Here is a 24359-nt window from a genome sequence, read left to right on the forward strand (position 1 = left end):
ACTTTCGTGGCGGTCGTGACCAACTGTCGCCGCGCGTGGGCCCAGATATGTCCCCTGAAAGGCCGAGAACAGGCAAGAAAGATGCCGAACTTGTCCACGACACAGGATGACTTGTATTCGTGCACATTCGTGAACCAAAATTGGCAGTGTATTTAGCTGCCCTGTTCACACTGGAAGCCGACTCTGTTACGACTACCACGACTCTTGGGTACACGAGGTCTTGGGTGTTGATGGGTGGACATGTCTTGAAAGAGGTCTAGAAACGGTCGCCGATATTCTTGAGACAAAAGCGCCTATCATTTAATGTAGTTTGCATGCTAGAGGAAGGCGGCAATTCTGGTGATGAATGTAATAATAGTTGTAGTCGTAGTAGTAGTAGTAGTAGTAGTAGTCGTATTATTATTAGTAGTAGTAGATGCAGTCTCAGTAGTAGTAGTAGTAGTAGTAGTTGTAGTAGTAGTAGTAGTGGTAATAGTAACAGAGCATGTTGGAAGCGGTGAGGAAACAAAACATAAGCCAGCAGCCTACGTACTAAAGAAATGGAAAGGATGTAGAAATGTATATACGTAGAAGGATGGTTGCTGTGTTGTTGCTGGTGGTAGTGGTGTTGTGATACTTCGCAGGGGCCGGCCGAACTTGGATTTTTGGAACTTATTCCTCCAGGAACAAAGAGGAGGAGGAGGAGGAGGAGGAGGAAAAGGTTATGTGAAGGTGAAGTTGAGAAAATAAGATGATCGGGTGTAATATTATGAATTGGAAGTAACATACAAGAGAGAGAGAGAGAGAGAGAGAGAGAGAGAGAGAGAGAGAGAGAGAAAGAGAGAGATGTGGTGATGGGCGGGAAAAAGGCCTTGTGATAGGTCAGCGGTTCCCAAACTTATCAGGCCACGCACCACCTCCCAGGCTGTGACCGAGGCCACGCACCCCCACTAAGATTCGAGCAGTACTAAGGTCCCGTCGACTTCCTTAAATTTTGTCCATTATTTTCACGAATTTTGTGCTCGCAAAGTATGAGTCTCTGAGCGATGGCTATCAAAATTGAACGAAAATCTACCTGGGGGTGGATAATCATCATGTGCTCAGTCTGGGTAAGTTTCAAACAAAGAGCTGACAACTCCGCTGAAGCGTACAGCATACGTTGGTTTTAAAACGATGGCAGTTAGTGATGTGTTTGAAATTTCAATGACATAAAATCCGCCATTAGATTATTATTATTTTCCTTACATACGCACTCCCAGTGGCGCGCGTTCCACACTTTGGGAGCCGCTGTATTAGGTAAGGGAGGATGGGAGGAGGCCAGAGGTGGGGCGTGAGGGAGAGGTAACTTGATAATTATGTTGGGGAACTTAAGCAACGCGATATTTTGTTTTCTTTTTCGCCGTGATTCGTTTTATTGCGCATTTGGGTGAGGATGGATGTAACCTAGATGATGGATGATGGACGGATGCATTAACTTCTACACAGTGCAGGAAAAAAAAGTTGGCGTTTAACTCTTTTACAACCATCATTTCAGCTTTATGTTGATTCGTATATACTTACTGTGGTCGTTGTTTTAGTATTAGTAATATTATTAGTAGTAGCGGCGGCGGCAACATCCAACATGAAAGCAAACAGGTGACAGATGCCTTATCAGGGGATGAGCACACAGAAAAACAAGACAAAACAACATTTGCTGAAGCTTCTCTCCTCCAAGCACTCAAGAAGGAAGTGATAGGAGGAGGAGGCGGGGTTACCGGCTGGCCTGTCTGGATGCCTATAGCTGGTCGGGGCCTTGTAAGGATGCTCCGACGATATGCTCACCTTCTGCAGCCCCACCGGCGGCTGAGGACTGACTGGGAAGCGTGTTTCCCTTCTCTGTACGGGTATGTGCCGCCCTCTCTTGAACAGGGCAGGTTTTGAGTTAGGTCAGGTTAAAAAGAGATTCCATGTGTAGTTTTTAGTGGGAATCACAATGAGAGCATTTTCCAGGACACCCCGTGGTATATATATATATATATATATATATATATATATATATATATATATATATATATATATATATATATATATATATATATATATATATATATATATATATATATATATATATATATATATATATATATATATATATATATATATATATATATATATATATACATATACATAAATACATAAATATATATATATATATATATATATATATATATATATATATATATATATATATATATATATATATATATATATATATGTTCATATTGTCGATTTTGGCATCCAATTTGCATTCGTTCACATTCGGTGCATGCAACATGAAACTTTCGTGGCGGTCGTGACCAACTGTCAAAAGTCGCGCGGTGGGCCCAGATATGTCCCCGAAAGGCCGAGAACAGGCAAGAAAGATGCCGAACTTGTCCATGACACAGGATGACTTGTATATTCGTGCACATTCGTGAACCAAAATTCGGCAGTGTATTTCTAGCTGCCCCGTTCACACTGTGCCGACTCTGGGCCACGACTACCCACGACTCTTGGGTACACGAGGTCTTGGGTGTTGATGGGTGGACATGTCTGGGAAGTGGTCTAGAAACGGTCGCCGATATTCTAGAGACAAAAGCGCCTATCATTTAATGTAGTTTGCATGCTAGAGGAAGGCGGCAACTCTGGTGATGAATGTAGTAATAGTAGTAGTAGTAGTAGTAGTAGTAGTAGTAGTAGTCGTATAATTATTATAAGTAGTAGTTGCAGTCACAGTAGTAGTAGTAGTAGTAGTAGTAGTAGTAGTAGTGGTAATAGTAACAGAGCATGTTGGAAGCGGTGAGGAAACAAAACATAAGCCAGCAGCCTACGTAACATACAAGAGAGAGAGAGAGAGAGAGAGAGAGAGAGAGAGAGAGAGAGAGAGAGAGAGAGAGAGAGAGAGAGAGAGAGAGAGAGAGAGAGAGAGAGAGAGAGAGATGTGGTGATGGGCGGGAAAAAGGCCTTGTGATAGGTCAGCGGTTCCCAAACTTATCAGGCCACGCACCACCTCCCAGGCTGTGACCGAGGCCACGCACCCCCACTAAGATTCGAGCAGTACTAAGGTCCCGTCGACTTCCTTAAATTTTGTCCATTATTTTCACGAATTTTGTGCTCGCAAAGTATGAGTCTCTGAGCGATGGCTATCAAAACTGAACGAAAATGTACCTGGGTTGTGGATAATCATCACGTGCTCAGTCTGGGTAAGTTTCAAACAAAGAGCAGACAACTCCACTGAAGCGTACAGCATACGTTAGTTTTAAAACGATGGCAGTTAGTGATGTGTTTGAAATTTCAGTGACAAAATCCGCCATTAGATTATTCTTTTTTTCCTTACGCACCCCTATACGCACTCCCAGTGGTGCGCGTTCCACACTTTGGGAGCCGCTGTATTAGGTAAGGGAGGATGGGAGGAGGCCAGAGGTGGGGCGTGAGGGAGAGTAACTTGATAATTATGTTGGGGAACTTAAGCAACGCGATATTTTGTTTTCTTTTTCGCCGTGATTCGTTTTATTGCGCATTTGGGTGAGGATGGATGTAACCTAGATGATGGATGATGGACGGATGCATTAACTTCTACACAGTGAAGGAAAAAAAAGTTGGCGTTTAACTCTTTTACAACCATCATTTCAGCTTTATGTTGATTCGTATATACTTACTGTGGTCGTTGTTTTAGTATTAGTAATATTATTAGTAGTAGCGGCGGCGGCAACATCCAACATGAAAGCAAACAGGTGACAGATGCCTTATCAGGGGATGAGCACACAGAAAAACAAGACAAAACAACATTTGCTGAAGCTTCTCTCCTCCAAGCACTCAAGAAGGAAGTGAAAGGAGGAGGAGGCGGGGTTACCGGCTGGCCTGTCTGAATGCCTATAGCTGGTCGGGGCCTTGTAAGGATGCTCCGACGATATGCTCACCTTCTGCAGCCCCACCGGCGGCTGAGGACTGACTGGGAAGCGTGTTTCCCTTCTCTGTACGGGTATGTGCCGCCCTCTCTTGAACAGGGCAGGTTTTGAGTTAGGTCAGGTTAAAAAGAGATTCCATGTGTAGTTTTTAGTGGGAATCACAATGAGAGCATTTTCCAGGACACCCCGTGGTATATATATATATATATATATATATATATATATATATATATATATATATATATATATATATATATATATATATATATATATATATATATATATATATATATATATATATATATATATATATATATATATATATATATATATATATATATATATATATATATATATATATATATATATATCGAATTGTCTGGGACATATTGGCGACAATTCGGCATCCATTTTGCATTCGTTCACATTCGGTGCATGCAACATGAAACTTTCGTGGCGGTCGTGACCAACTGTCAAAAGCCGCGCGGTGGGCCCAGATATGTCCCCGAAAGGCCGAGAACAGGCAAGAAAGATGCCGAACTTGTCCACGACACAGGATGACTTGTATATTCGTGCACATTCGTGAACCAAAATTCGGCAGTGTATTTCTAGCTGCCCCGTTCACACTGTGCCGACTCTGGGCCACGACTACCCACGACTCTTGGGTACACGAGGTCTTGGGTGTTGATGGGTGGACATGTCTTGAAAGAGGTCTAGAAACGGTCGCCGATATTCTAGAGACAAAAGCGCCTATCATTTAATGTAGTTTGCATGCTAGAGGAAGGCGGCAATTCTGGTGATGAATGTAGTAATAGTAGTAGTAGTAGTAGTAGTAGTAGTAGTAGTAGTAGTAGTAGTCGTATAATTATTATAAGTAGTAGTTGCAGTCACAGCAGTAGTAGTAGTAGTAGTAGTAGTAGTGGTAATAGCAACAGAGCATGTTGGAAGCGGTGAGGAAACAAAACATAAGCCAGCAGCCTACGTAACATACAAGAGAGAGAGAGAGAGAGAGAGAGAGAGAGAGAGAGAGAGATGTGGTGATGGGCGGGAAAAAGGCCTTGTGATAGGTCAGCGGTTCCCAAACTTATCAGGCCACGCACCACCTCCCAGGCTGTGACCGAGGCCACGCACCCCCACTAAGATTCGAGCAGTACTAAGGTCCCGTCGACTTCCTTAAATTTTGTCCATTATTTTCACGAATTTTGTGCTCGCAAAGTATGAGTCTCTGAGCGATGGCTATCAAAACTGAACGAAAATGTACCTGGGTTGTGGATAACCATCATGTGCTCAGTCTGGGTAAGTTTCAAACAAAGAGCAGACAACTCCGCTGAGTTTTAAAACGATGGCAGTTAGTGATGTGTTTGAAATTTCAGTGACATAAAATCCGCCATTAGATTATTATTTTTTTTCCTTACGCACCCCTATACGCACTCCCAGTGGCGCGCGCTCCACACTTTGGGAGCCGCTGTATTAGGTAAGGGAGGATGGGAGGAGGCCAGAGGTGGGGCGTGAGGGAGAGTAACTTGATAATTATGTTGGGGAACTTAAGCAACGCGATATTTTGTTTTCTTTTTCGCCGTGATTCGTTTTATTGCGCATTTGGGTGAGGATGGATGTAACCTAGATGATGGATGATGGACGGATGCATTAACTTCTACACAGTGAAGGAAAAAAAAGTTGGCGTTTAACTCTTTTACAACCATCATTTCAGCTTTATGTTGATTCGTATATACTTACTGTGGTCGTTGTTTTAGTATTAGTAATATTATTAGTAGTAGCGGCGGCGGCAACATCCAACATGAAAGCAAACAGGTGACAGATGCCTTATCAGGGGATGAGCACACAGAAAAACAAGACAAAACAACATTTGCTGAAGCTTCTCTCCTCCAAGCACTCAAGAAGGAAGTGAAAGGAGGAGGAGGCGGGGTTACCGGCTGGCCTGTCTGAATGCCTATAGCTGGTCGGGGCCTTGTAAGGATGCTCCGACGATATGCTCACCTTCTGCAGCCCCACCGGCGGCTGAGGACTGACTGGGAAGCGTGTTTCCCTTCTCTGTACGGGTATGTGCCGCCCTCTCTTGAACAGGGCATGTTTTGAGTTAGATTAGGTTAAAAAGAGAATTCATGAGTAGTTTTTAGTGGGAATCACAATGAGAGTATTTTCCAGGACACCCCGTGGCTAGTTTCGAAGCTACAACCGAGCGTCTTCACTCAGGAACCACATATCCGTAGAAAGATTGGGAATATGCGGCCTTGTAACTCTGTCTCTCTAACGGAAGGTTTAGGAGAGACTCGTATCATACCGCAGCGCCCACAAACAGTCATGGTGGCTGTCACGGGGACGTTAAGGAACAGGAAATGAGACAATGATGTTCCAGAAGCTACCGGGCTTTCCGGGATATTTTTTTTTTTTTATTAGTTTTACGCTATAAAATTTTAAGTATACTATTTTAATGGGCGCGTTATCCAGTGCTTTCTTGAATTGCAAGTTCACACGGTTATTCCCTCAACGAGTATGAAGTTGTATTCTGCACCTCCTGTTTTGCACTTCTGCCCAGTTTCATATCTTGTCGGGAAATGTTTCCTGCTTGGGTATTCAAGAATTTTAGATTTTCCAGAATTTGGAGTGTACGTGCTTGCGTGCCTCCTTAACTAAAAAATAAAAGCTATGAGAGAGAGAGAGAGAGAGAGAGAGAGAGAGAGAGAGAGAGAGAGAGAGAGAGAGAGAGAGAGAGAGACTATGTATGACGGTAGTTTTCTTGGAGTTAAAAGGATGGCCGTCAAGTTGAAGTCATACGAAGAAAATGCTGCCGGCAGTTGGATGACAGCAAATGGAGAGTGACATTGGGGGATTTTTCATTGTCACCGAATGGAATCGATGGAAAAAAGTGTGTGTGTGTGTTTTGCACCACTGCCTTACTGATGGCCGACTGGCGAGTGGTCACGTGATAAAAATGTGAACCGGACAAACCGTATGATCTCCGTATGAGATCTATGAAATCTAATTTCTGTTACTAACAACTTAACAAGAATTAACATTTTGTATTGGCCTGGCTAGGGCTATTCTTAAAAAAAAAAAACTCTGATATCCGGGGCTATTCATACAACATTCGGGGCTATAGCCCCGAAAGCCCTGGGCCCGAATTTACAATTAATCTTAATCTTTAACTTAAAAGTTCCACTGAATCTCAAGTTTAACTTATAGCTGAGCTTAAATGAAAAAATAAGTTCAACTTCACTCAACAGCTGATCCAGTATGAAAATTTGTCCTGGCAAAAGATGTATTTTTTAAATTGCAGAATTGCAACACTTCAGTGATTGAATATGTAGTAATACTACTTTATCAATGTTATATGATGATATACCTCAGAAATATGGGCAAAATAAGGTAGTATTTATAAAATAAAGGTTACGTTTATCATCCGCGCAAGGTGATATTCTTTTTATTTTTCTCTTGAATGTAAACACGGACACGCGTTCCTGTTCGTCTTCCTCATTCCTGCATCACCCACCCTCTGACGAAGTAATCATGGAAAATATTGCCGCTTTCACTTCTCCCAAGAGGAAAAGGGGAGTGAACTGGAGAGACTGCCACACTCTACACATAGTAGAGGGAAGGGAGTCAACAGATACCGTCTGCAAGGGTAGCCACTGTCCCCTAATAGATGACATGAATCCGGTGGTATACGATGATCCTCAAACATGCGTTTGAGGCCACTCTCACGCCAAATACGAGCATCATGAGTGGACCCAGGCCAATTAGCTACAACATTAAGAATATTATATTTGGCATCAAACACTAAGTGTGTGTTTATGCTATGGAAATTCTTCCTGTTGACATAGTCTGCTTCATATTCCCTGGGGGCCGTGCAATCTATTACACCAACAATGCCAGGGAAGTTTGCAACTTGCACAAATTCTTGTTGTTTCTCTCGGATTTCAGGGACGGTGCGAGGAAATCGAATGAATTGGACAAGTATGGCTGGTTGTGTAAGTGCCTTGAGGGTATCGGTGATCGCTTTGCTTACTGACGACTGTGATGGACCAAGATCATCACTGTTACACATCTGCATTTTCCCCGTTGCTAAATAACGCAGTGTAATAATTACTTTCATTTCGGGTGTCAATGCAAAACTCCTTGAAGTAGGGCTTTGCAGGGCCCCTCTCATCAAATCCGTTACGAACAGTACTCCTGCACGATCCAGTCTGTAGCGTTTCAATAGTTCTGGGTCACTCAAAGTATTCAGAACGTCTCTTCGCTCTTGAAAAGTCTTCTCTAGGCGCTGACGGGCTTGTTGACGTTCGGCCATCTTGGCGACTGAAGTTCGACTTAGGCTCCTTAATACGGGTTTGGGCCCGCCTAAAATATCCCGTCAGCTAAGATCAACTTATGAGGGATAAGATGAAGAATAAAGTTAAACTCCCCCTAAAGTCAAACTTAGCGGTTTAAGATTAATTGTAAATTCGGGCCCAGGCCTAACTACGCCACTGTACAGTCGTGGGACACAAGTGTTGACAACTTGACAGTTTCCAAAATGTTTTGGACACCGCTAGCGAAAGACGGCAACTATCCAGCAGAGCTGCACTCGAGTTATATAAGACGTATGTGTGTGTGTGTGTGTGTGTGTGTGTGCAAAGGATCAAAGTGTGTGTGTGGGTGTGAGAGAGATATTATTTAAGGATTTTTTTTACGAAATTGTGAGCATCAACTGCACGACGATTATGTTTCTTTAAAAAAATCGGTTATGAATGCTCTTGTTTCCACTAGTGCATGCTCTAATAAAATTTTCTGTATTCCATAAGATAAAAACTTGTTTGGCTTTGGTCGCCAGTGTGCATTCTGGAGAGAGAGAGAGAGAGAGAGAGAGAGAGAGAGAGAGAGAGAGAGAGAGAGAGAGAGAGAGAGAGAGAGAGAGAGATTAATTTCTCTTAAGAAAAAAAGTCACTGCAAAATAAAAGCCTAGTGTTCTTAAATGCATAATAATAACCTAGTATTCGTAAATGCAAAGTAATAGCCTAGTTTTATAAATGCAAACGAATCGCTTAGTATTCTTAAATGCAAAATAATAGCTTTGTAATTCATTTCAATTCATAATAGCCTACTAGTTTCTTAAATGCGCCGGCTGGCATGGTCGATGACGTCATTGCATAACATTGTCAAGCGAGAGTTAAACGGTGGTATTATTATATATTTTTAAACCATATCAGAATATTTGTGGACGTTATCAATATTTTCTTCGTATTTTCTTAGCGAGGACGTTGCAGGAATGAATACAACATTTATTCAAATGCATAATAGTGTTGTAAACAACTTTAGCTGTCAATGACTAAATTTGAACGAAATATTAAGAGACATTTTCGTCCGCGAACTTAAAAGTTGTTATCAGTGTGCACAACTGACAAATTCATATCTAATAAATTATGGAGAGTGTATATGTAGTGACATATCTGAACATTAGCCTCTTTCCAATCGGTGTATATATTTTAAAGTCGGGGCCGGTGAACGAAACTCAGTGGACTGTGTCATCACTTGTGTCCCACGATTCTACATATATATATATATATATATATATATATATATATATATATATATATATATATATATATATATATATATATATATATATATATATATATATATATATATATATATATATATATATATATATATATATATATATATATATATATATATATATATATATATATATATATATATATATATATATATATATATATATATATATATATATATACATATATATATATATATATATATATATATATATATATATATATATATATATATATATATATATATATATATATATATATATATATGGCAGGTGTGTACGTGTTCGCCTATAGCGCCGGTAGCCTTTCTTCAGGGGCATGGTGGTCGGCCCTAGCCCGTCATGGCGGAGGCAATTTTTATGGTGGTGTTTGTGTATGTGATATTTCTACACAATTCCGCATTAATCCGGTGTCTCTTATCGGCCGCGGGATGCACAGGTGTCAGTTGCCGTACCGAGGCGCTGCTTTCACCGGCTGGACGGGCGGGACGGGTGACTCATGGCGGTTCCTTGCGTGTCATTGCACAAGGCTGTTCCGCTGCTTTACTCTCATGACTTGCCGACGGTGAAAATAATTACGAAGACGAATCATATGACTTGCAGTAAATACGGAAACATACCGTCTGAGACACCCTCGTAGCGGAAAACAATGTAGATATGTATTTTTTTTTTTTTTACAGCAGAGGAGACAGTTCAAGGGTGTAAAAAAAATAAAAAAATAATGAAAAAAAAAAAGCTTGCAACTTACTGTTCCTGAATAGAGTAGAGAGGAGTGGCCAAAAAGAGAAATCAATTTCGGGAGGAGAGGTGTCCTGATACCCTCTCTTGAAAGACTTTAAGTCGTACGTATAGGCAGGAGGAAATACAGATGAGGGAAGATCGTTCCAGAGTTTACCAGCGTGAGGGATGAAAGAGTGAAGATGCTGGTTAACTCTTGCATAAGGGGTTTGGACAGTATAGGGATGAGCTTGATCAGAAAGTCGTGTGAGGCGAGGCCGCAGGAGGGGGGGAGGCATGCAGTTAGCAAGTTCAGAAGAGCAGTCAGCGTGAAAATATCGATAGAAGATAGAAAGAGAGGCAACATCGCGACGGAATTTAAGAGGTAGAAGACTATCAGTAAGAGGAGGAGAGCTGATGAGACGAAGAGCCTTAGACTCAACTGTCCAGAAGAGCTGTGTGAGTGGAGCCCCCCACACGTGAGATGCATACTCCATACGAGGGCGGACAAGGCCCCTGTATATAGATAGCAACTGTGCGGGGGAGAAGAACTGGCGGAGACGATACAGAACGCCCAACCTCGAGGAAGCTGATTTAGTGAGAGAGGAGATGTGAAGTTTCCAGTTAAGATTTTGAGTTAAAGACAGACCGAGGATATTTAGTGTTGAAGAAGGTGACAGCTGAGTGTTGTCGAAGAATAGGGGATAGGTGTTTGGAAGATTGTGTCGAGTTGATAGGTGGAGAAATTATGTTTTTGAGGCAGTGAATTGAAGTATGTAGAAAACAGTTGAATATGAGACGTGTGTGGACTACAGGCTTACCTGCTATATGGAGTGAGCGCCGAGGCCGTGCAGGTTTCGCCTCTAGAACTGGGCCGACGGCGGTGGCTGTGCCTAGTTCATCCAAATCCGACGACAACACACTCCTCAATCCCACTCGGCTTCCTGACCCCACCATTCATTATTAAGAAGAAATGAGACCACCATCGTCTTCCTGAGAAAATTTTTCATTACATTGGCATAAATATGTAGCAATAATATGTAAACAAATCTACGAAAAAGTTTATGTGTCAATTTATTCAACTCCGATTTTCGTATATTTGTTTTTATATTGTTGCTGCAAAGTTATGCTAATGTGAAGAAGAATTTTCTCAGGAAGACGATGGTGGTCTCAGTTGTTCTTAATAATGAATGGTGGGATCAGGAAACCGGGCGGAAGTTCGGCGTGAGGAATAATATAACTCTGATTCGTGATGGTCGGATCATTGACACATTGAGCCACAGTTACAGAACTCTATTATATGGACCCATCTCGTTAGTTGTCACCTAGCGTCAGTTTCAAAGTTCGAGCCCGTCTAAAAGACCACGATGAATCCTTTTTTTGTTTTTTGAGAACTTTTTGGCAGTTGTTGAGAGAATGGACTGAGGGACGAAGAAAATGTTACCATTTGTTACTGCCGTTGTGTTGGCGGTAGGACAATGAAACGACCCTTCTCGTAGACGCACGATATAATGTGGTCAAACCTGTCAACAATAACATATGCCTTCAGGATCATAAATATAAAACCCAAAACGTCCGTGACTCTGAACACCACAACGGGCAGCAAAGCACTTCACTTAACATTTACTAACGGTAACATTTAGCGTCCTACATTGTATGTCACTTAACATCTAACGTCCAACATTGTATGAAGGCAACGAAGGCAACAACAATACAGTGTATAATTGGGTAAATAGGCAAAGATATAAATCACAGTAGTAGGAGTAGGTAGGAAGACACCTACCGAACGGGCGTGAGCTACACCCGGTGAGGATATATGGGAAGCGAGGAGGGTGCTGAAGCCCTTCAAAGACCCTTCCCATGTCCTCACTAACCGTTTCACTTTTGTCTCATCAACACCAGAGAGCAGTTCAGCATGCTCTCTAAAGACAGTTCCTCTCTCTTTTTACACCACACTACATTCACACAACACACACACACCTTTTCCCAAAATTCAGAATTCAAAATGGCGAAAAATTACAGAGCCTCGGAGTCCCCGCCTTGGGGGGGGACCATAAATTCCCCCAGGGAAGACTCCCCTTTTGGCTGCCGACTTGAGAGGTGTCCTGATAACTCCTCGAACCTCCTCCTTATCAATTTCTGCAACATTCGTGGTCTTCGTTCTAATTTTCATTCTGTGGAACACCATCTCTCCTCCTCTAAACCTCACCTTCTCTTCCTCACCGAAACACAGGTTTCTGAGGCTACTGACAGCAACCTCTACTCTGTTCCCTCCTACTATCTCTATCCTAAATTTCAATCCAAAGCTGGATGTTGCGCCTACGTGCGCAACGACATCACTTGCTCTCGTGCCCATGACCTTGACTCTTCTGAATTTTCTACCATCTGGCTAAGACTTCATTGTCATTCTATTACTAAATACATCTGTGCTGTTTATCTCTCACCTAACTCTACTACCTATGTAAAATTCTTTGACTATTTGAACTCTAAAGTGGAGCATATCTTGACTCACTCTCCCTTCGCTGAAATCTCCATCTTAGGAGATTTCAATGTTCACCACCAGCTTTGGCTTTCATCCTCTTTCACTGACCAGCCTGGTGAACAAGCCTACAACTTTGCTCTCCTCAACGACCTAGAGCAGTTGGTTCAGCACCCTACTCGTATTCCCGACCGTCTTGGAGACAGGCCCAACATTCTAGACCTCTTCCTTACCTCTAATCCTTCTGCTTACTCTGTCAAACTTTTCTCTCCGTTGGGCTCCTCCGATCATAACCTTATTTCTATATCCTATCCTATCGCTCCTATACGTCCTCTGGACCCACCGAAGAGACGATGCTTCTGGCATTTTGCTTCAGCTCGGTGGGACGACCTGAGGATGTACTTTTCCGATTTCCCGTGGAATGATTACTGCTTCCAGGAGAGAGACCCCTCTGTGTGTGCCCAGCGCATCACAGAGGTGATTGTCTCTGGAATGGAGGCATACATTCCACGTTCTTTCTCTACTCCTCATGCTAAAAAGCCTTGGTTTAATCATGCTTGTTCTCGTGCTATTAAAGATAGAGAGGCAGCTCACAAAAGGTTCCAGAGCCTTAGAACACCCGCTAACTTTGACCTTTACATTTCAGCCCGGAATCGTGCCAAATCTATTCTCCGACTTACCAAAACTTCTTTTATCAATAGAAAATGTCAACATTTTGCTTCTTCTAATTCTTCCCGTGACTTCTGGCATCTAGCCAAAAATATCTCCACCAATTTCACTTCTTCCTCTTTCCCTCCTCTCCTTAACCCTGACGGCAGCACTGCCGTCTCATCTGTCTCTAAGGCTGAACTCTTCGCTCAAACTTTCTGTAAGAACTCCACCCTGGACGATTCTGGGCATATTCCTCCTACTCATCCCCCCTCTGACTCCTTTATGCCTGTTATTAAAATTCTTCCAAATGATGTTTTCTATGCCCTCTCTGTCCTCAACTCTCAGAAGGCTTATGGACCTGATGGAGTGCCTCCTATTGTCCTTAAAAACTGTGCTTCCGTGCTGACACCCTGTCTGGTCAAACTCTTTCATCTCTGCATATCAACATCTACCTTTCCTTCCTGCTGGAAGTATGCCTTTGTACAGCCTGTGCCTAAGAAGGGTGACCGTTCCAATCCCTCAAACTTTTTTTTTTTTTTTTTTTTTTTTTTACGTTGTTGCCTCTTGCGCCGGTAGGCATCTTCCCGGTGGGGCCTGATGGTCGGCCCAAGGCTTCTTCTAGGTGGGGCCTGATGGTCGGCCCAGCCCGTTCTGGCACAGGCGAGTGTTTATAGTGGCGCCATCTTGCATTGGCTCATGCTGCCCCCCGGAACTCGTTCTTGATTCGCTTGGACGGCTTCCTCTAGAGTCCGGGTTGATGGGTGGTCTTCAGGACAGCATGTGGGTAGTTTTAAGCTACGCGGCGGTGACTGAAAAATCCGAGTGGTAGCGTCGGGACTCGAACCCGCGTCGTCCATCACGCGGTGAATGTGGGCCCAGTACGCTACCAGTTCGGCCACCGCCTACCCTACCCTACCCCTACCGCCCTATAGCTTTACTTTCCTGTCTATCTAAAGCTTTTGAATCAATCCTTAACCGGAAGATTCAAAAGCACCTTTCCACTTCTAACCTTCTATCTGATCTCCAGTATGGGTTCCGCAAGGGGCGTTCTACTGGTGATCTCATTGCCTTCCTAACTGACTCTTGGTCATCCTCTCTTAGCCGTTTCGGTGAAACCTTTGCTATTGCGCTGGACATATCAAAAGCTTCTGATAGGGTCTGGCACAAATCTTTGCTTTCCAAACTACCCTCCTACGGTTTCTATCTTCTCTCTGTACCTTTATCTCCAGTTTCCTTTCTGACCGTTCTATTTCTGCTGTGGTGGACGGTCACTGCTCTTCCCCTAAACCTATTAACAGTGGTGTCCCACAGGGTTCTGTCCTATCTCCCACTCTCTTTCTGTTGTTCATTGATGATCTTTCCAAAACGAACTGTCCTATCCATTCTTACGCCGATGACTCCACTCTGCATTACTCAACTTCTTTTAATAGAAGACCCACTCCACAGGAACTTAACGATTCAAGGCTGGAGGCAACAGAACGCTTAGCCTCAGACCTTACTATTATTTCCGACTGGGGCAAGAGGAACCTGGTGTCCTTCAACGCCTCAAAAACACAGTTTCTCCACCTATCCACTCGATACAATCTTCCAAACAACTATCCTCTATTCTTCGACAACACTCAGCTATCACCTTCTTCAACACTAAACATTCTCGGTCTATCCTTAACTCAAAATCTCAACTGGAAACTTCATATCTCATCTCTTACTAAATCAGCTTCCTCGAGGCTGGGCGTTCTGTACCGTCTCCGCCAGTTCTTCTCCCCCGCACAGTAGCTATCCATTTACAGGAGCCTTGTCCTCCCTCGTATGGAGTATGCATCTCATGTGTGGGGGGGCTCCACTCACACAGCTCTCCTTGACAGAGTGGAGTCAAGGGCTCTTCGTCTCATCAGCTCTCCTTCTCATACTGATAGTCTTCTATCTCTCAAACTCCGCCTTCATGTTGTCTCTCTTTCTATCTTCTATCGATATTTTCATGCTGACTGCTCTTCTGAACTTGCTAACTGCATGCCTCCCCCCCTCCCGCGGCCCCGCTGCACACGTCTTTCTACTCATGCTCATCCCTATACTGTCCAAACTCCTTATGCAAGAGTCAACCACCATCTTCACTCTTTCATCCCTCACGCTGGTAAACTCTGGAACAATCTTCCTTCATCTGCATTTTCTCCTGCCTACGACTTGAACTCTTTCAAGAGGAGGGTATCAGGACACCTCTCCTCCTGAAACTGACCTCTCTTTTTGGACACTCCTTTGATCTCTATTCAGGAGCAGTGAGTAGCGTGCTTTTTTTTATTTTTCCTTACGCCCTTGAACTGTCTCCATAGCTGTAAAAAACAAAACAAAAAAAACAACAACGGCAGGCGAATGCACATACGTATTCGGGGCCTACTGAAACGTCTCCGTCGTTCTGTTCCTCGTGTCCCTTCTTTAGGTGGAGTTCTCCTGCAGGGGCAGACAGCTAAGACGAGAAGACACGTCTTCCCGTCGTCAAACCTTTATCGATCTGCCCCTCCCTCCTCTCCCTGAGACCATATTCTCTTCTGTATAGCCTTTCATTCAGGACACTGAACAAAGGCGCCTTCGTACGAGTGTAGATCAGCCTAATAGATCTCGTGACCTCTCTGACTGTAATGTCATAACATTCCCGACCATAAGTGACCTTTGTGATAGTACACGGCTATCAACGGAGGATAGGCATCCCTACACCATGAGCGCCAGAACCTTCATACTCTTTTCCTATTTATCTTACTTACTCCTCACCTCCTATTATTTGTTCCACCGGAATCATCCCCTATTATCCATTCCGCCTTCTGGCGGACTACCATCTTCACTACCTCACTACCTAAACTTACGCATTCTTTCCTTTTACCTCTTCACTTATCCGATCGGCTCCGATTGGCGCTAACACTCCCCCCGTTGGGTGGTCCCATTCGCCCAAAGCATTATAGCGGCAAGGTGCCAAGTACAGAACACACATGCAATGACAGAAAGAAGAATAAAGCTCTCCCCACGGGCTTACATGTTACGAATCGTGAGTGTAATGCAATAAAAAATATTAGTAGAAATGGAGTAGAAAACACCTCCCTGACTATTATATATTATGTCATGATCCGACAACTCATTGTTTCCCCAGACTTTACTGTGTTCCGAGACCTTCCAAGAAACAGAGCTTAGTGACTGGCTTTATTAGCACCTTACGAGCCTGATACCGATACCGAGGTACTGATACTGATTGACTGATTGAGTCCGATTCACTGTAAAAAAAAAAAAAAAAAAAAAAAAATCATTTCTGTGAGCATGCCGCGCTGCAAATGTCGTCTTCCATAGTTTACAAAGTACCGCAAAAAAGTACCACAGGATTTTTTAGTGCGGTCCGTGGTAGTGCGTTATTTTCAGAAATTTTGCGGTAGTGCGGTACTTTTTTGCTGATGCGGTAATACCGCACTACCGCACTACCACACTAAGTACCGTACTTGCCCACCTCTGACACACACACACACACACACACACACACACACACACACCTGGAAAGTATTAAGAGACGCCTGACATGCAGTTAGCTTACCCATGGGAGATGGGAAGAGGAAGAGCGACGCTGCCATATCTTGTCTTCATGAACAGAGAGTTTGAGTTTGGTGTTCTCGAGCCATTTGAAGTTGATAGTACGTCCTTCGTCGCAGACTCCCTCCATGTCATGGCGGAGAGCACTCAAGATATCTTCTCCAGGGCCCTCCATAGCTCCTCAGTAAGCTTTGTTTTGTTTTCTTCAAACGCGGACTTTAAGGAACCTTCACGGGCGCGGTATACCGTTATCAGGATCATGTGTCGCCTCACCCGGATCTTCAGGTTCTTCCATTATCACTACCAGGGGCGATCTTCCCCTATCACAACTTTACTGGTATCACTACTTCACGAAAGGCCTTCACCAGGACCTTCTGTCCTGTGCAAGGATCCTTAGGTCCTTCTCTTATCACTACTTCAGGGGCGATCTTCCCCTATCACTACTTCACGGGAGGCCTTCACCAGGACCCTCTGTCGCCTGTGCAGGGATGCTTACGGCCATAGTGTTAGATTTCCCCATTCCCATCCCATCTCCATCCCTTACCCGTAGCCATAAACCGTAGTGTAAAGCGTCCCCATGTGGTTGGGGTTGCTTTACGCTACCCCGTGAGGGTGCGGATGGGGTGGGAAAAGTGTTGACTCCGCGGGGTAGAGTGCTGGACATCTTCGGCTTTTCCTTCGTATATTTCATGAGTAAATAGTGTTCTATTTGTTATTATTGAAGGACATGTATTGAAAAGTATCAGAATATTTGTATGACCGATATTATATCGCAAACTTTGCTAAAGTTAATATATATTTTTTAGTTTGTAAAGACTCTGGTGTTTCCATTTGATTGTCAACGTACAGTTATTTCTGAAGATTCATTTATAATTGTCCCCAAGAATGGCAAAAGACGGCAGATTGATGACTAAATATGGCATTATTATGGGAATACTTAACATATACCATAAAAAATAGCATTTCTTGGCGACCACCTTGATTTAAGACAAAAATGCCATAAATGACACGACCTGGCAACCCCGGTGTCTCATAAATTAACTTACCCGCATTACTTGTTATTTACTTGGAGATCAACAACCCTATTGTTTTGTTTTATGATATATAATGTATATGAATACAATGGTGTGTAAAAAATGCATTATTTATTTCGTTTTCTGTAATTATTGGTTTGAAAGTGCTGCCAACATTATTATGACGTGCGGATTGGTCCCTCATATCTGTCCCGGGGATGGGAAGGGCACGGGGCGGCTTGTCCATACCCCAGTCCCGCGTATGGGGATGGGGACGGGTAGGGAATGGGGAAGACTAACACTATGGCCGTTAGATCCTTCCCTTATCACTACTTCACGGGTATCACTACTTCACGGGAGGCCTTCACCAGGTAAGGTATGTGCACACACAGTCGAATTCACCCTCTGTCGCCTGTGCAGGGATCCTTAGGTCCTTCCCTTATCACTACTTCACGGGTATCACTACTTCACAGGAGGCCTTCACCAGGACCCTCTGTCGCCTGTGCAGAGATCCTTAGGTCCTTCCCTTATCACTATTTCACGGGTATCACTACTTCACAGGAGGCCTTCACCAGGACACTCTGTCGCCTGTGCAGGGATCCTTAGGTCCTTCCCTTATCCCCTTATCACTACTTCACGGATGTCACTACGTCAACACTGGGAACACGGGTAATTCGCCCGTTCTTTATCCTCATTGCATTGCCCAGTCAACAACAGCACCAGCCGATCATCTTTGTTTTTGTTTGCTTATTTCTGATACCAGCTGATTTCGAGGTAAGGTATGTGCACACACAGTCGAATTCACTCGACTCGAAAACGCAAAATGGGCCCAATCACGAGAGAGAGAGAGAGAGAGAGAGAGAGAGAGAGAGAGAGAGAGAGAGAGAGAGAGAGAGAGAGAGAGAGAGAGAGAGAGAGAGAGAGAGAAAATGAATTTAGCGGGAGCGGGCGAGAGACGGCAGTTAACGGAGAGCGGAGGTCAGGTGTCAGGTCAACTGTCGTGATACTGAAATGCCAGAATTTTCTTTTTACTATACTCTAACACGACCTCTTCGTGTAACGAAACACATGAGAAATTAATCCAGACAAGGAAAGGTTTTGCCGGCGCCGGGGATCGAACCAGCGACCAGCGAGACGTGAGAGCCACTCCTTAACCAGTCGGCCAAAGAGGGAACCCTCTCGCAGAGTGAGTTATGGGAGGCTCGCCCATCAGGCAAGTCGCTGCACTACACGGCTCCTCATTCCTATTTGATTAATTTCTGTGTATTGAAATTTTCCATTTTCTATGAACTTTGGAGAGCATGGGCCATCACTCTACCTGTTACCCACTCGGGGTGACACAACAAAATCACAGGAGAGGATGCCCACCGCCTTGCCACCAGTGAAATGCCTGAATTTTCTCTTTACTACACTCCCACACGACCACCGCGTGTAACGAAACGCACGAGAAATTAATCCAGACAAGGAAAGGTTTTGCCGGCGCCGGGGATCGATCCCGCGACCAGCGAGACGGGAGAGCCACTCCTTAACCAGTCGGCCAGAGAGTTACCCCCCTCGCAGAGGGAGTTATGGGAGTCTCGCCCATTAGGCAAATCAATGCACTACAATATGACTGATGGGGTTGCCTACTCGCTCAGCTTTTTTTATATCCTGTGGAGAAAGAGAGAGAGATTTTTACATAGAAAATCAGACCACACAGACCCCATGGTCCAGACTTGGTGGTCTGTCCTTAAACCTAAGTGATTTTACATTAATCAGAAGACTCCAAAACGTTGCATTTCTACTCTAGTTAATATTACGTTGAAGGAAGTGACGGTCGAGCTTATTTTTGAAGGAGGCAATCGTGTTGCACTGGACCACTGATGGTGGAAGCTTATTCCATTCTCGCACTACAACGTTGGTGAAGAAAAATTTGGTGCAGTCTGAATTTACTTGTCTACATTGTTCCTCGTGCGCAAAGTGTCATCGATCAGAAACAATGTTGATCTGTCTATATTCGTGAAACCATTAAGTATTTTAAAACATTCGATCAGTTTTCCTCGGAGGCGACGTTTCTCAAGAGAGAACATGTTAAGGGTAGAAAGCCTTTCTTCGTAGAATTTGTTGCGAAAGGAAGGGATCATTTTCGTTGCCCGACGCTGAACACCTTCTAATTTAGCTATACCCTTTGCATGGTGGGGGGACCAAAACTGTACCGCATATTCCAAGTGGGGTCTGACTAAACTGTTGTAGAGCGGGAGTATTACATCTTTATTCTTGAATAAAAAGTTTCTTTTAATGAAGCCCAACATTCTGTTCGCTTTATTTGCTGCATCGATGCATTGCTGTGAGAATTTGAGGTTTGACGCGATTTTGACCCCCAAGTCCTTGACGCATTGAACGCTTTTGAGTTTAACGCCGCGCATTTCGTAATCGAACTTCTTATTCCTCGTTCCAACTTGAAGGACCTGGCACTTGTCTACGTTAAAGGGCATCTCCCATCTATCCGACCAAGCTGAAATTTTGTGCAAATCCTCTTGGAGGCTTTGCCTGTCTTCGTCAGTGAGAACCGAGTTACCAATCTTTGTGTCGTCTGCAAATTTACTGATGCGGTTATTGAGTCCAACATCCACGTCGTTGATGTAAATAATGAAGAGCACTGGGCCAAGAACCGAGCCCTGAGGGACGCCACTAGTGACCGGCGCCCACTCTGAGTTAAATCCGTCAATCACAATTCTTTGTTGTCTGTTGCTCAACCAATTCGCGATCCATTGGTTTACTTGACCGTCAATACCTATTTGCTTTAATTTGTAAAGTAATTTATGATACGGGACTTTATCAAACGCTTTCTGGAAATCAAGATAGACTACGTCCAGTGATTTGGTTACGTCATAAACAGTGAAGAGGTCGTTATAAAAGGTTAATAGGTTTGATAGGCAGGATCTTTTGTTTCGGAAACCATGTTGTGAGTCCCCAATTAATGAGTGGCTTTCAAGGTAATTCACAATTTTGTCTCTAATTATGCTCTCAAGTAGCTTACCTACAACCGAAGTTAGACTAATGGGCCTGTAATTACCTGGTACTTTTTTGTCTCCTTTCTTAAAAATCGGTGTCACGTTAGCCTTTTTCCAATCTGAAGGGACGATGCCTTGTTGCAAGGACATATTGAATACGGTTGTGAGGGAGGAGAGTATTTCGCTCTTTGTTTCTTTCAGCAGAGTTGGATATACTTTGTCAGGTCCAGGACTTTTATTTGTTTTAAGTGATTTGAGGGCTTTGAAGACTTCATCGGGTTTTATTTCAAAGTTAGACAATGCATGCTCGGGATTTACATTAGTACTGGTGTTGGTGGTGGTGGTGGGAGGACTGTTATTATTAAACACCGAGGAAAAGTAATTGTTTAATAGGTTTGCAACGTGTTGGCTGTCAGTCACTAGTGCACCGTCGCTGTTTGTTAAAGGTCCAATTCCACTTCTGATCGCCTTTCTGTTGTTTATGTAACTGAAGAAGGATTTCGGATTATTTTTACAGTTGGCTGCAATATTTTCTTCATATCTACGCTTTGCCTGACGCACTAATCTGTTTACTCGTCGCCTGGCATCATTGTAAAGTCTAATGTTTTCGGGCGTGCTTTGCTCTTTCTTTAACCTGTAAGACAATTTTCTCTCCTTGACTGAGTGTTTAATTTCGCTATTAAACCAAGGTGGACTTTTATTAGTGTTAATTCGCATCTCGCACAAGGGGACAAATGTGTCCTGCTGAGTGAGTAAGTGATCTTTAAAGCTTAGCCAGGCGTCCTCTACATTGCCGTCATCTGATAGTTGCATATCTATTAGTTTTCGTCGGATTTCTACGAAGTTGGCTCTTATGAAATTGGGCACCTTTATTTTATTTTCAGTCACCGATGTTTGAACTCTAATGTCAACGCGCACTAGTTTATGATCGCAGGAACCGAGGTGTTCTCCTACCGTGACACTACTGACTAGGTTATCTTGGGTCGCTATAACAAGGTCAAGTATGTTATTTTGTCGAGTTGGTTCAGAAAGCATTTGGCCATATACTTCACAATCTCTTGACGGGAAACGGGGCGCGGGGCCGATTCGCAGGGGGCCGATTTTCAAAAATTTAAAATTTAAATATTTTCAAAACCAAAGCAGCTAGCGACCTGAAACTAAAACAGGCACCTCCCTTAGGCATATATGAGTCTCCATGAGCAGCGGTATAAAAAAATTCAAAGTCGTTCCCTAATAAAATCCCGATTAATTGTTTTTTATATAAGTATAACAAAACTTAAAAAGGCTATAAAATCCTCAGATTTTACGCTAGATGCACAAACATCACCAAATGCAGAGATAATCACTTATATTTTCAGAATCAATAGCAATATTTAGCATATCTTATAAGTTTTTGCCCGAAATAGCTACTTATTTTTTTTTTATTTAGTGCAATTTTTTACGTAAGTTTTTAACATCTAATAAATCACTTAATTTTAACATTATAAACTTAATACTTGAGGAAAGAATGAAGAAACATCTTAATTTTACTCAACAAAAGCAAAATATTCATTTTTCTATTTACAATCACAACTTATTTTGGTTGAATTCCGATGTCACAATTGCCGCAGAACGTCTTGCCGGCTATCTTGACCTCGTACATGAACAATCACTTTAGCCTTTTGGCCTATGACTTGTGGGCCCCGGTCAGTTTCCTGGACTTGTACACGTCCCTGTTCCTCGCCGTCTCCTTCCTGCCCTCCTCGATACTGCTCCTCTTCCTGCCGGTCGGCTGCTTCAAGGCCTTGTTCTTCCTCGCTTCTGAGGTCACGTCCTTGGAGAAATTAGCACCGAAACAGTTGAAGAGGGACCTGCTGATGTGCGGCAAGATGGTGTTGGCCAGGTTGTGCCCCTCCTGGCACCTGTACCCCTGCAAGGTCGGGTCTGAGGCCGCTAGGAACTCCAGGAGGTGCCTGAACCCGTCCCTGTGGCGCATGGCAAGGGAGAGGAACCTCAACCTGCGCTCCTTCTTGTCCTCCCTGCACATCAGGGAGTCCCACAGCGACATCCCGAAGGACGCCATGTGGGCCATTGGGGGAGATGGCCGCTTCAGGACCGCCCGGCCCGTCTCCAGCTCTCCCCTGTCGACCAGCTCGACCAGGGCGTCGAACATCACAGAGGGCGGGTCGCCCCTCTCGAGCTCCACGGTAATCTTCATCTCCTCCTGCTGGGCAAGCTCCTGCTTGCAGCACTCGGCCACAGAGGAGTTGGCCTGGACCTTCCTGGCCAGGTAGCCGGCGTAGTTGCCGACCGCGGCGAGGAGCAACTCGTCCGTCGACGGGTCCGGCTGGTCGTCGGCCAGCTCCATGGCAAGCTGGGCCAAGATCACCTCGTCGTCCTCCTTCTCCTCTGCCTTGGCCCGGTCCAGGTCGGCCTGCACGTCCCCGGGGAAGAACCCGACGAGCTTCAGCAAATGCAGGCGCTGGGCCAACCTGTTGCTCACCATGAAGTTCTGCACGCTCGTCCAGTAGTTGGCGCCGCACATGGTGCGGCGCTTGCCGAAAGAGTGCTCAGTCGGGTCAGAGTTGGCCTTCCCCATGCACACATACTCGACCCCGTAGGACGTAGTGAACAGCCCCCTCACTACCACACTGCACTGAACACACCACTGCACTGCACACAACACTGAGTCACTGCACTGATGGCGTAGTACGGCTCCTCCACAGTTTACTCCACGGGGTCGCGGCGTCCTCATATCTTGTGTCTCCTCCGTCACTTCCACTCGATCCACTGCCTTCTGTGTCTTCTTGTATCGTCCTCTGGATCCTTGCAGTTGTGGGGAAGGGTACAGAGACGATGAATAACTGTAGGTCCTTTACTTGGAGAGTAAACAGAGGCAGGACAGCGATAATCCTTTACAGAGGGTAAGTGCCCAGCTGACTGCGTGCCTAAGGCGAGTTAGGCGACGCGGGAACTGAGCTGAGTTGCCATGTAGGCACTAACTAAACGTACATTTCTTGTTTCCTAATACGTAAATCTGTGGACTTCACTATCCTACAGTTATCATTCATTTTACGTAAAGATTTCAACCTAAAGTTACGCAAATTTGCCATTTTTTACACAACGTTTTCAAAGTGCACGCATGGTGCTATTTTATATAAGTTACCTTGAATCCTCGACCAAATCACTCTAGAGACACTCCTGCCTGCTTGTATGCACTAAAACTTGAAGATTTCGTCCTGTTTCCACTTAAATTCGGAGTAAGAACGCAGAGTGTGTTTGAGTTGTCGCAGTGAAAGTCGCCATAACAATCGGCCCCTTACGCGAAGCCAGCGCGCCAAGACTGAAGAGATTTCCCGTCAACTAGTTGTGAAGTCTATGATTTGGCTTAGATAATTTTCCTCTAGAAATTCGATCATTCTATGGGACTCACCTTCTGTACCCGACAGTGTCGCCCAGTCGATATGGGGGAGGTTAAAGTCTCCTAGT

General features: G+C 44.0%; 1 protein-coding gene across 1 annotated transcript in view; it reads right to left on the reverse strand.

Annotated features, from left to right (window-relative positions):
• LOC127009304 (ferric-chelate reductase 1-like) overlaps positions 1–17035 on the reverse strand; it is a 29116-nt gene extending 12081 nt beyond the window's left edge. The window contains exon 1 of the mRNA XM_050882257.1: positions 16890–17035. Within this exon, the coding sequence (XP_050738214.1) occupies positions 16890–17020 (131 nt within the window). The 5' untranslated portion in view covers positions 17021–17035. The remainder of the gene's footprint in view (positions 1–16889) is intronic.
• Between the last annotated feature and the right edge of the window lie 7324 nt (positions 17036–24359).

This window comes from Eriocheir sinensis, chromosome 4 (assembly GCF_024679095.1).
Source record: "Eriocheir sinensis breed Jianghai 21 chromosome 4, ASM2467909v1, whole genome shotgun sequence".
In the NCBI taxonomy this organism is placed as follows: domain Eukaryota; kingdom Metazoa; phylum Arthropoda; class Malacostraca; order Decapoda; family Varunidae; genus Eriocheir; species Eriocheir sinensis.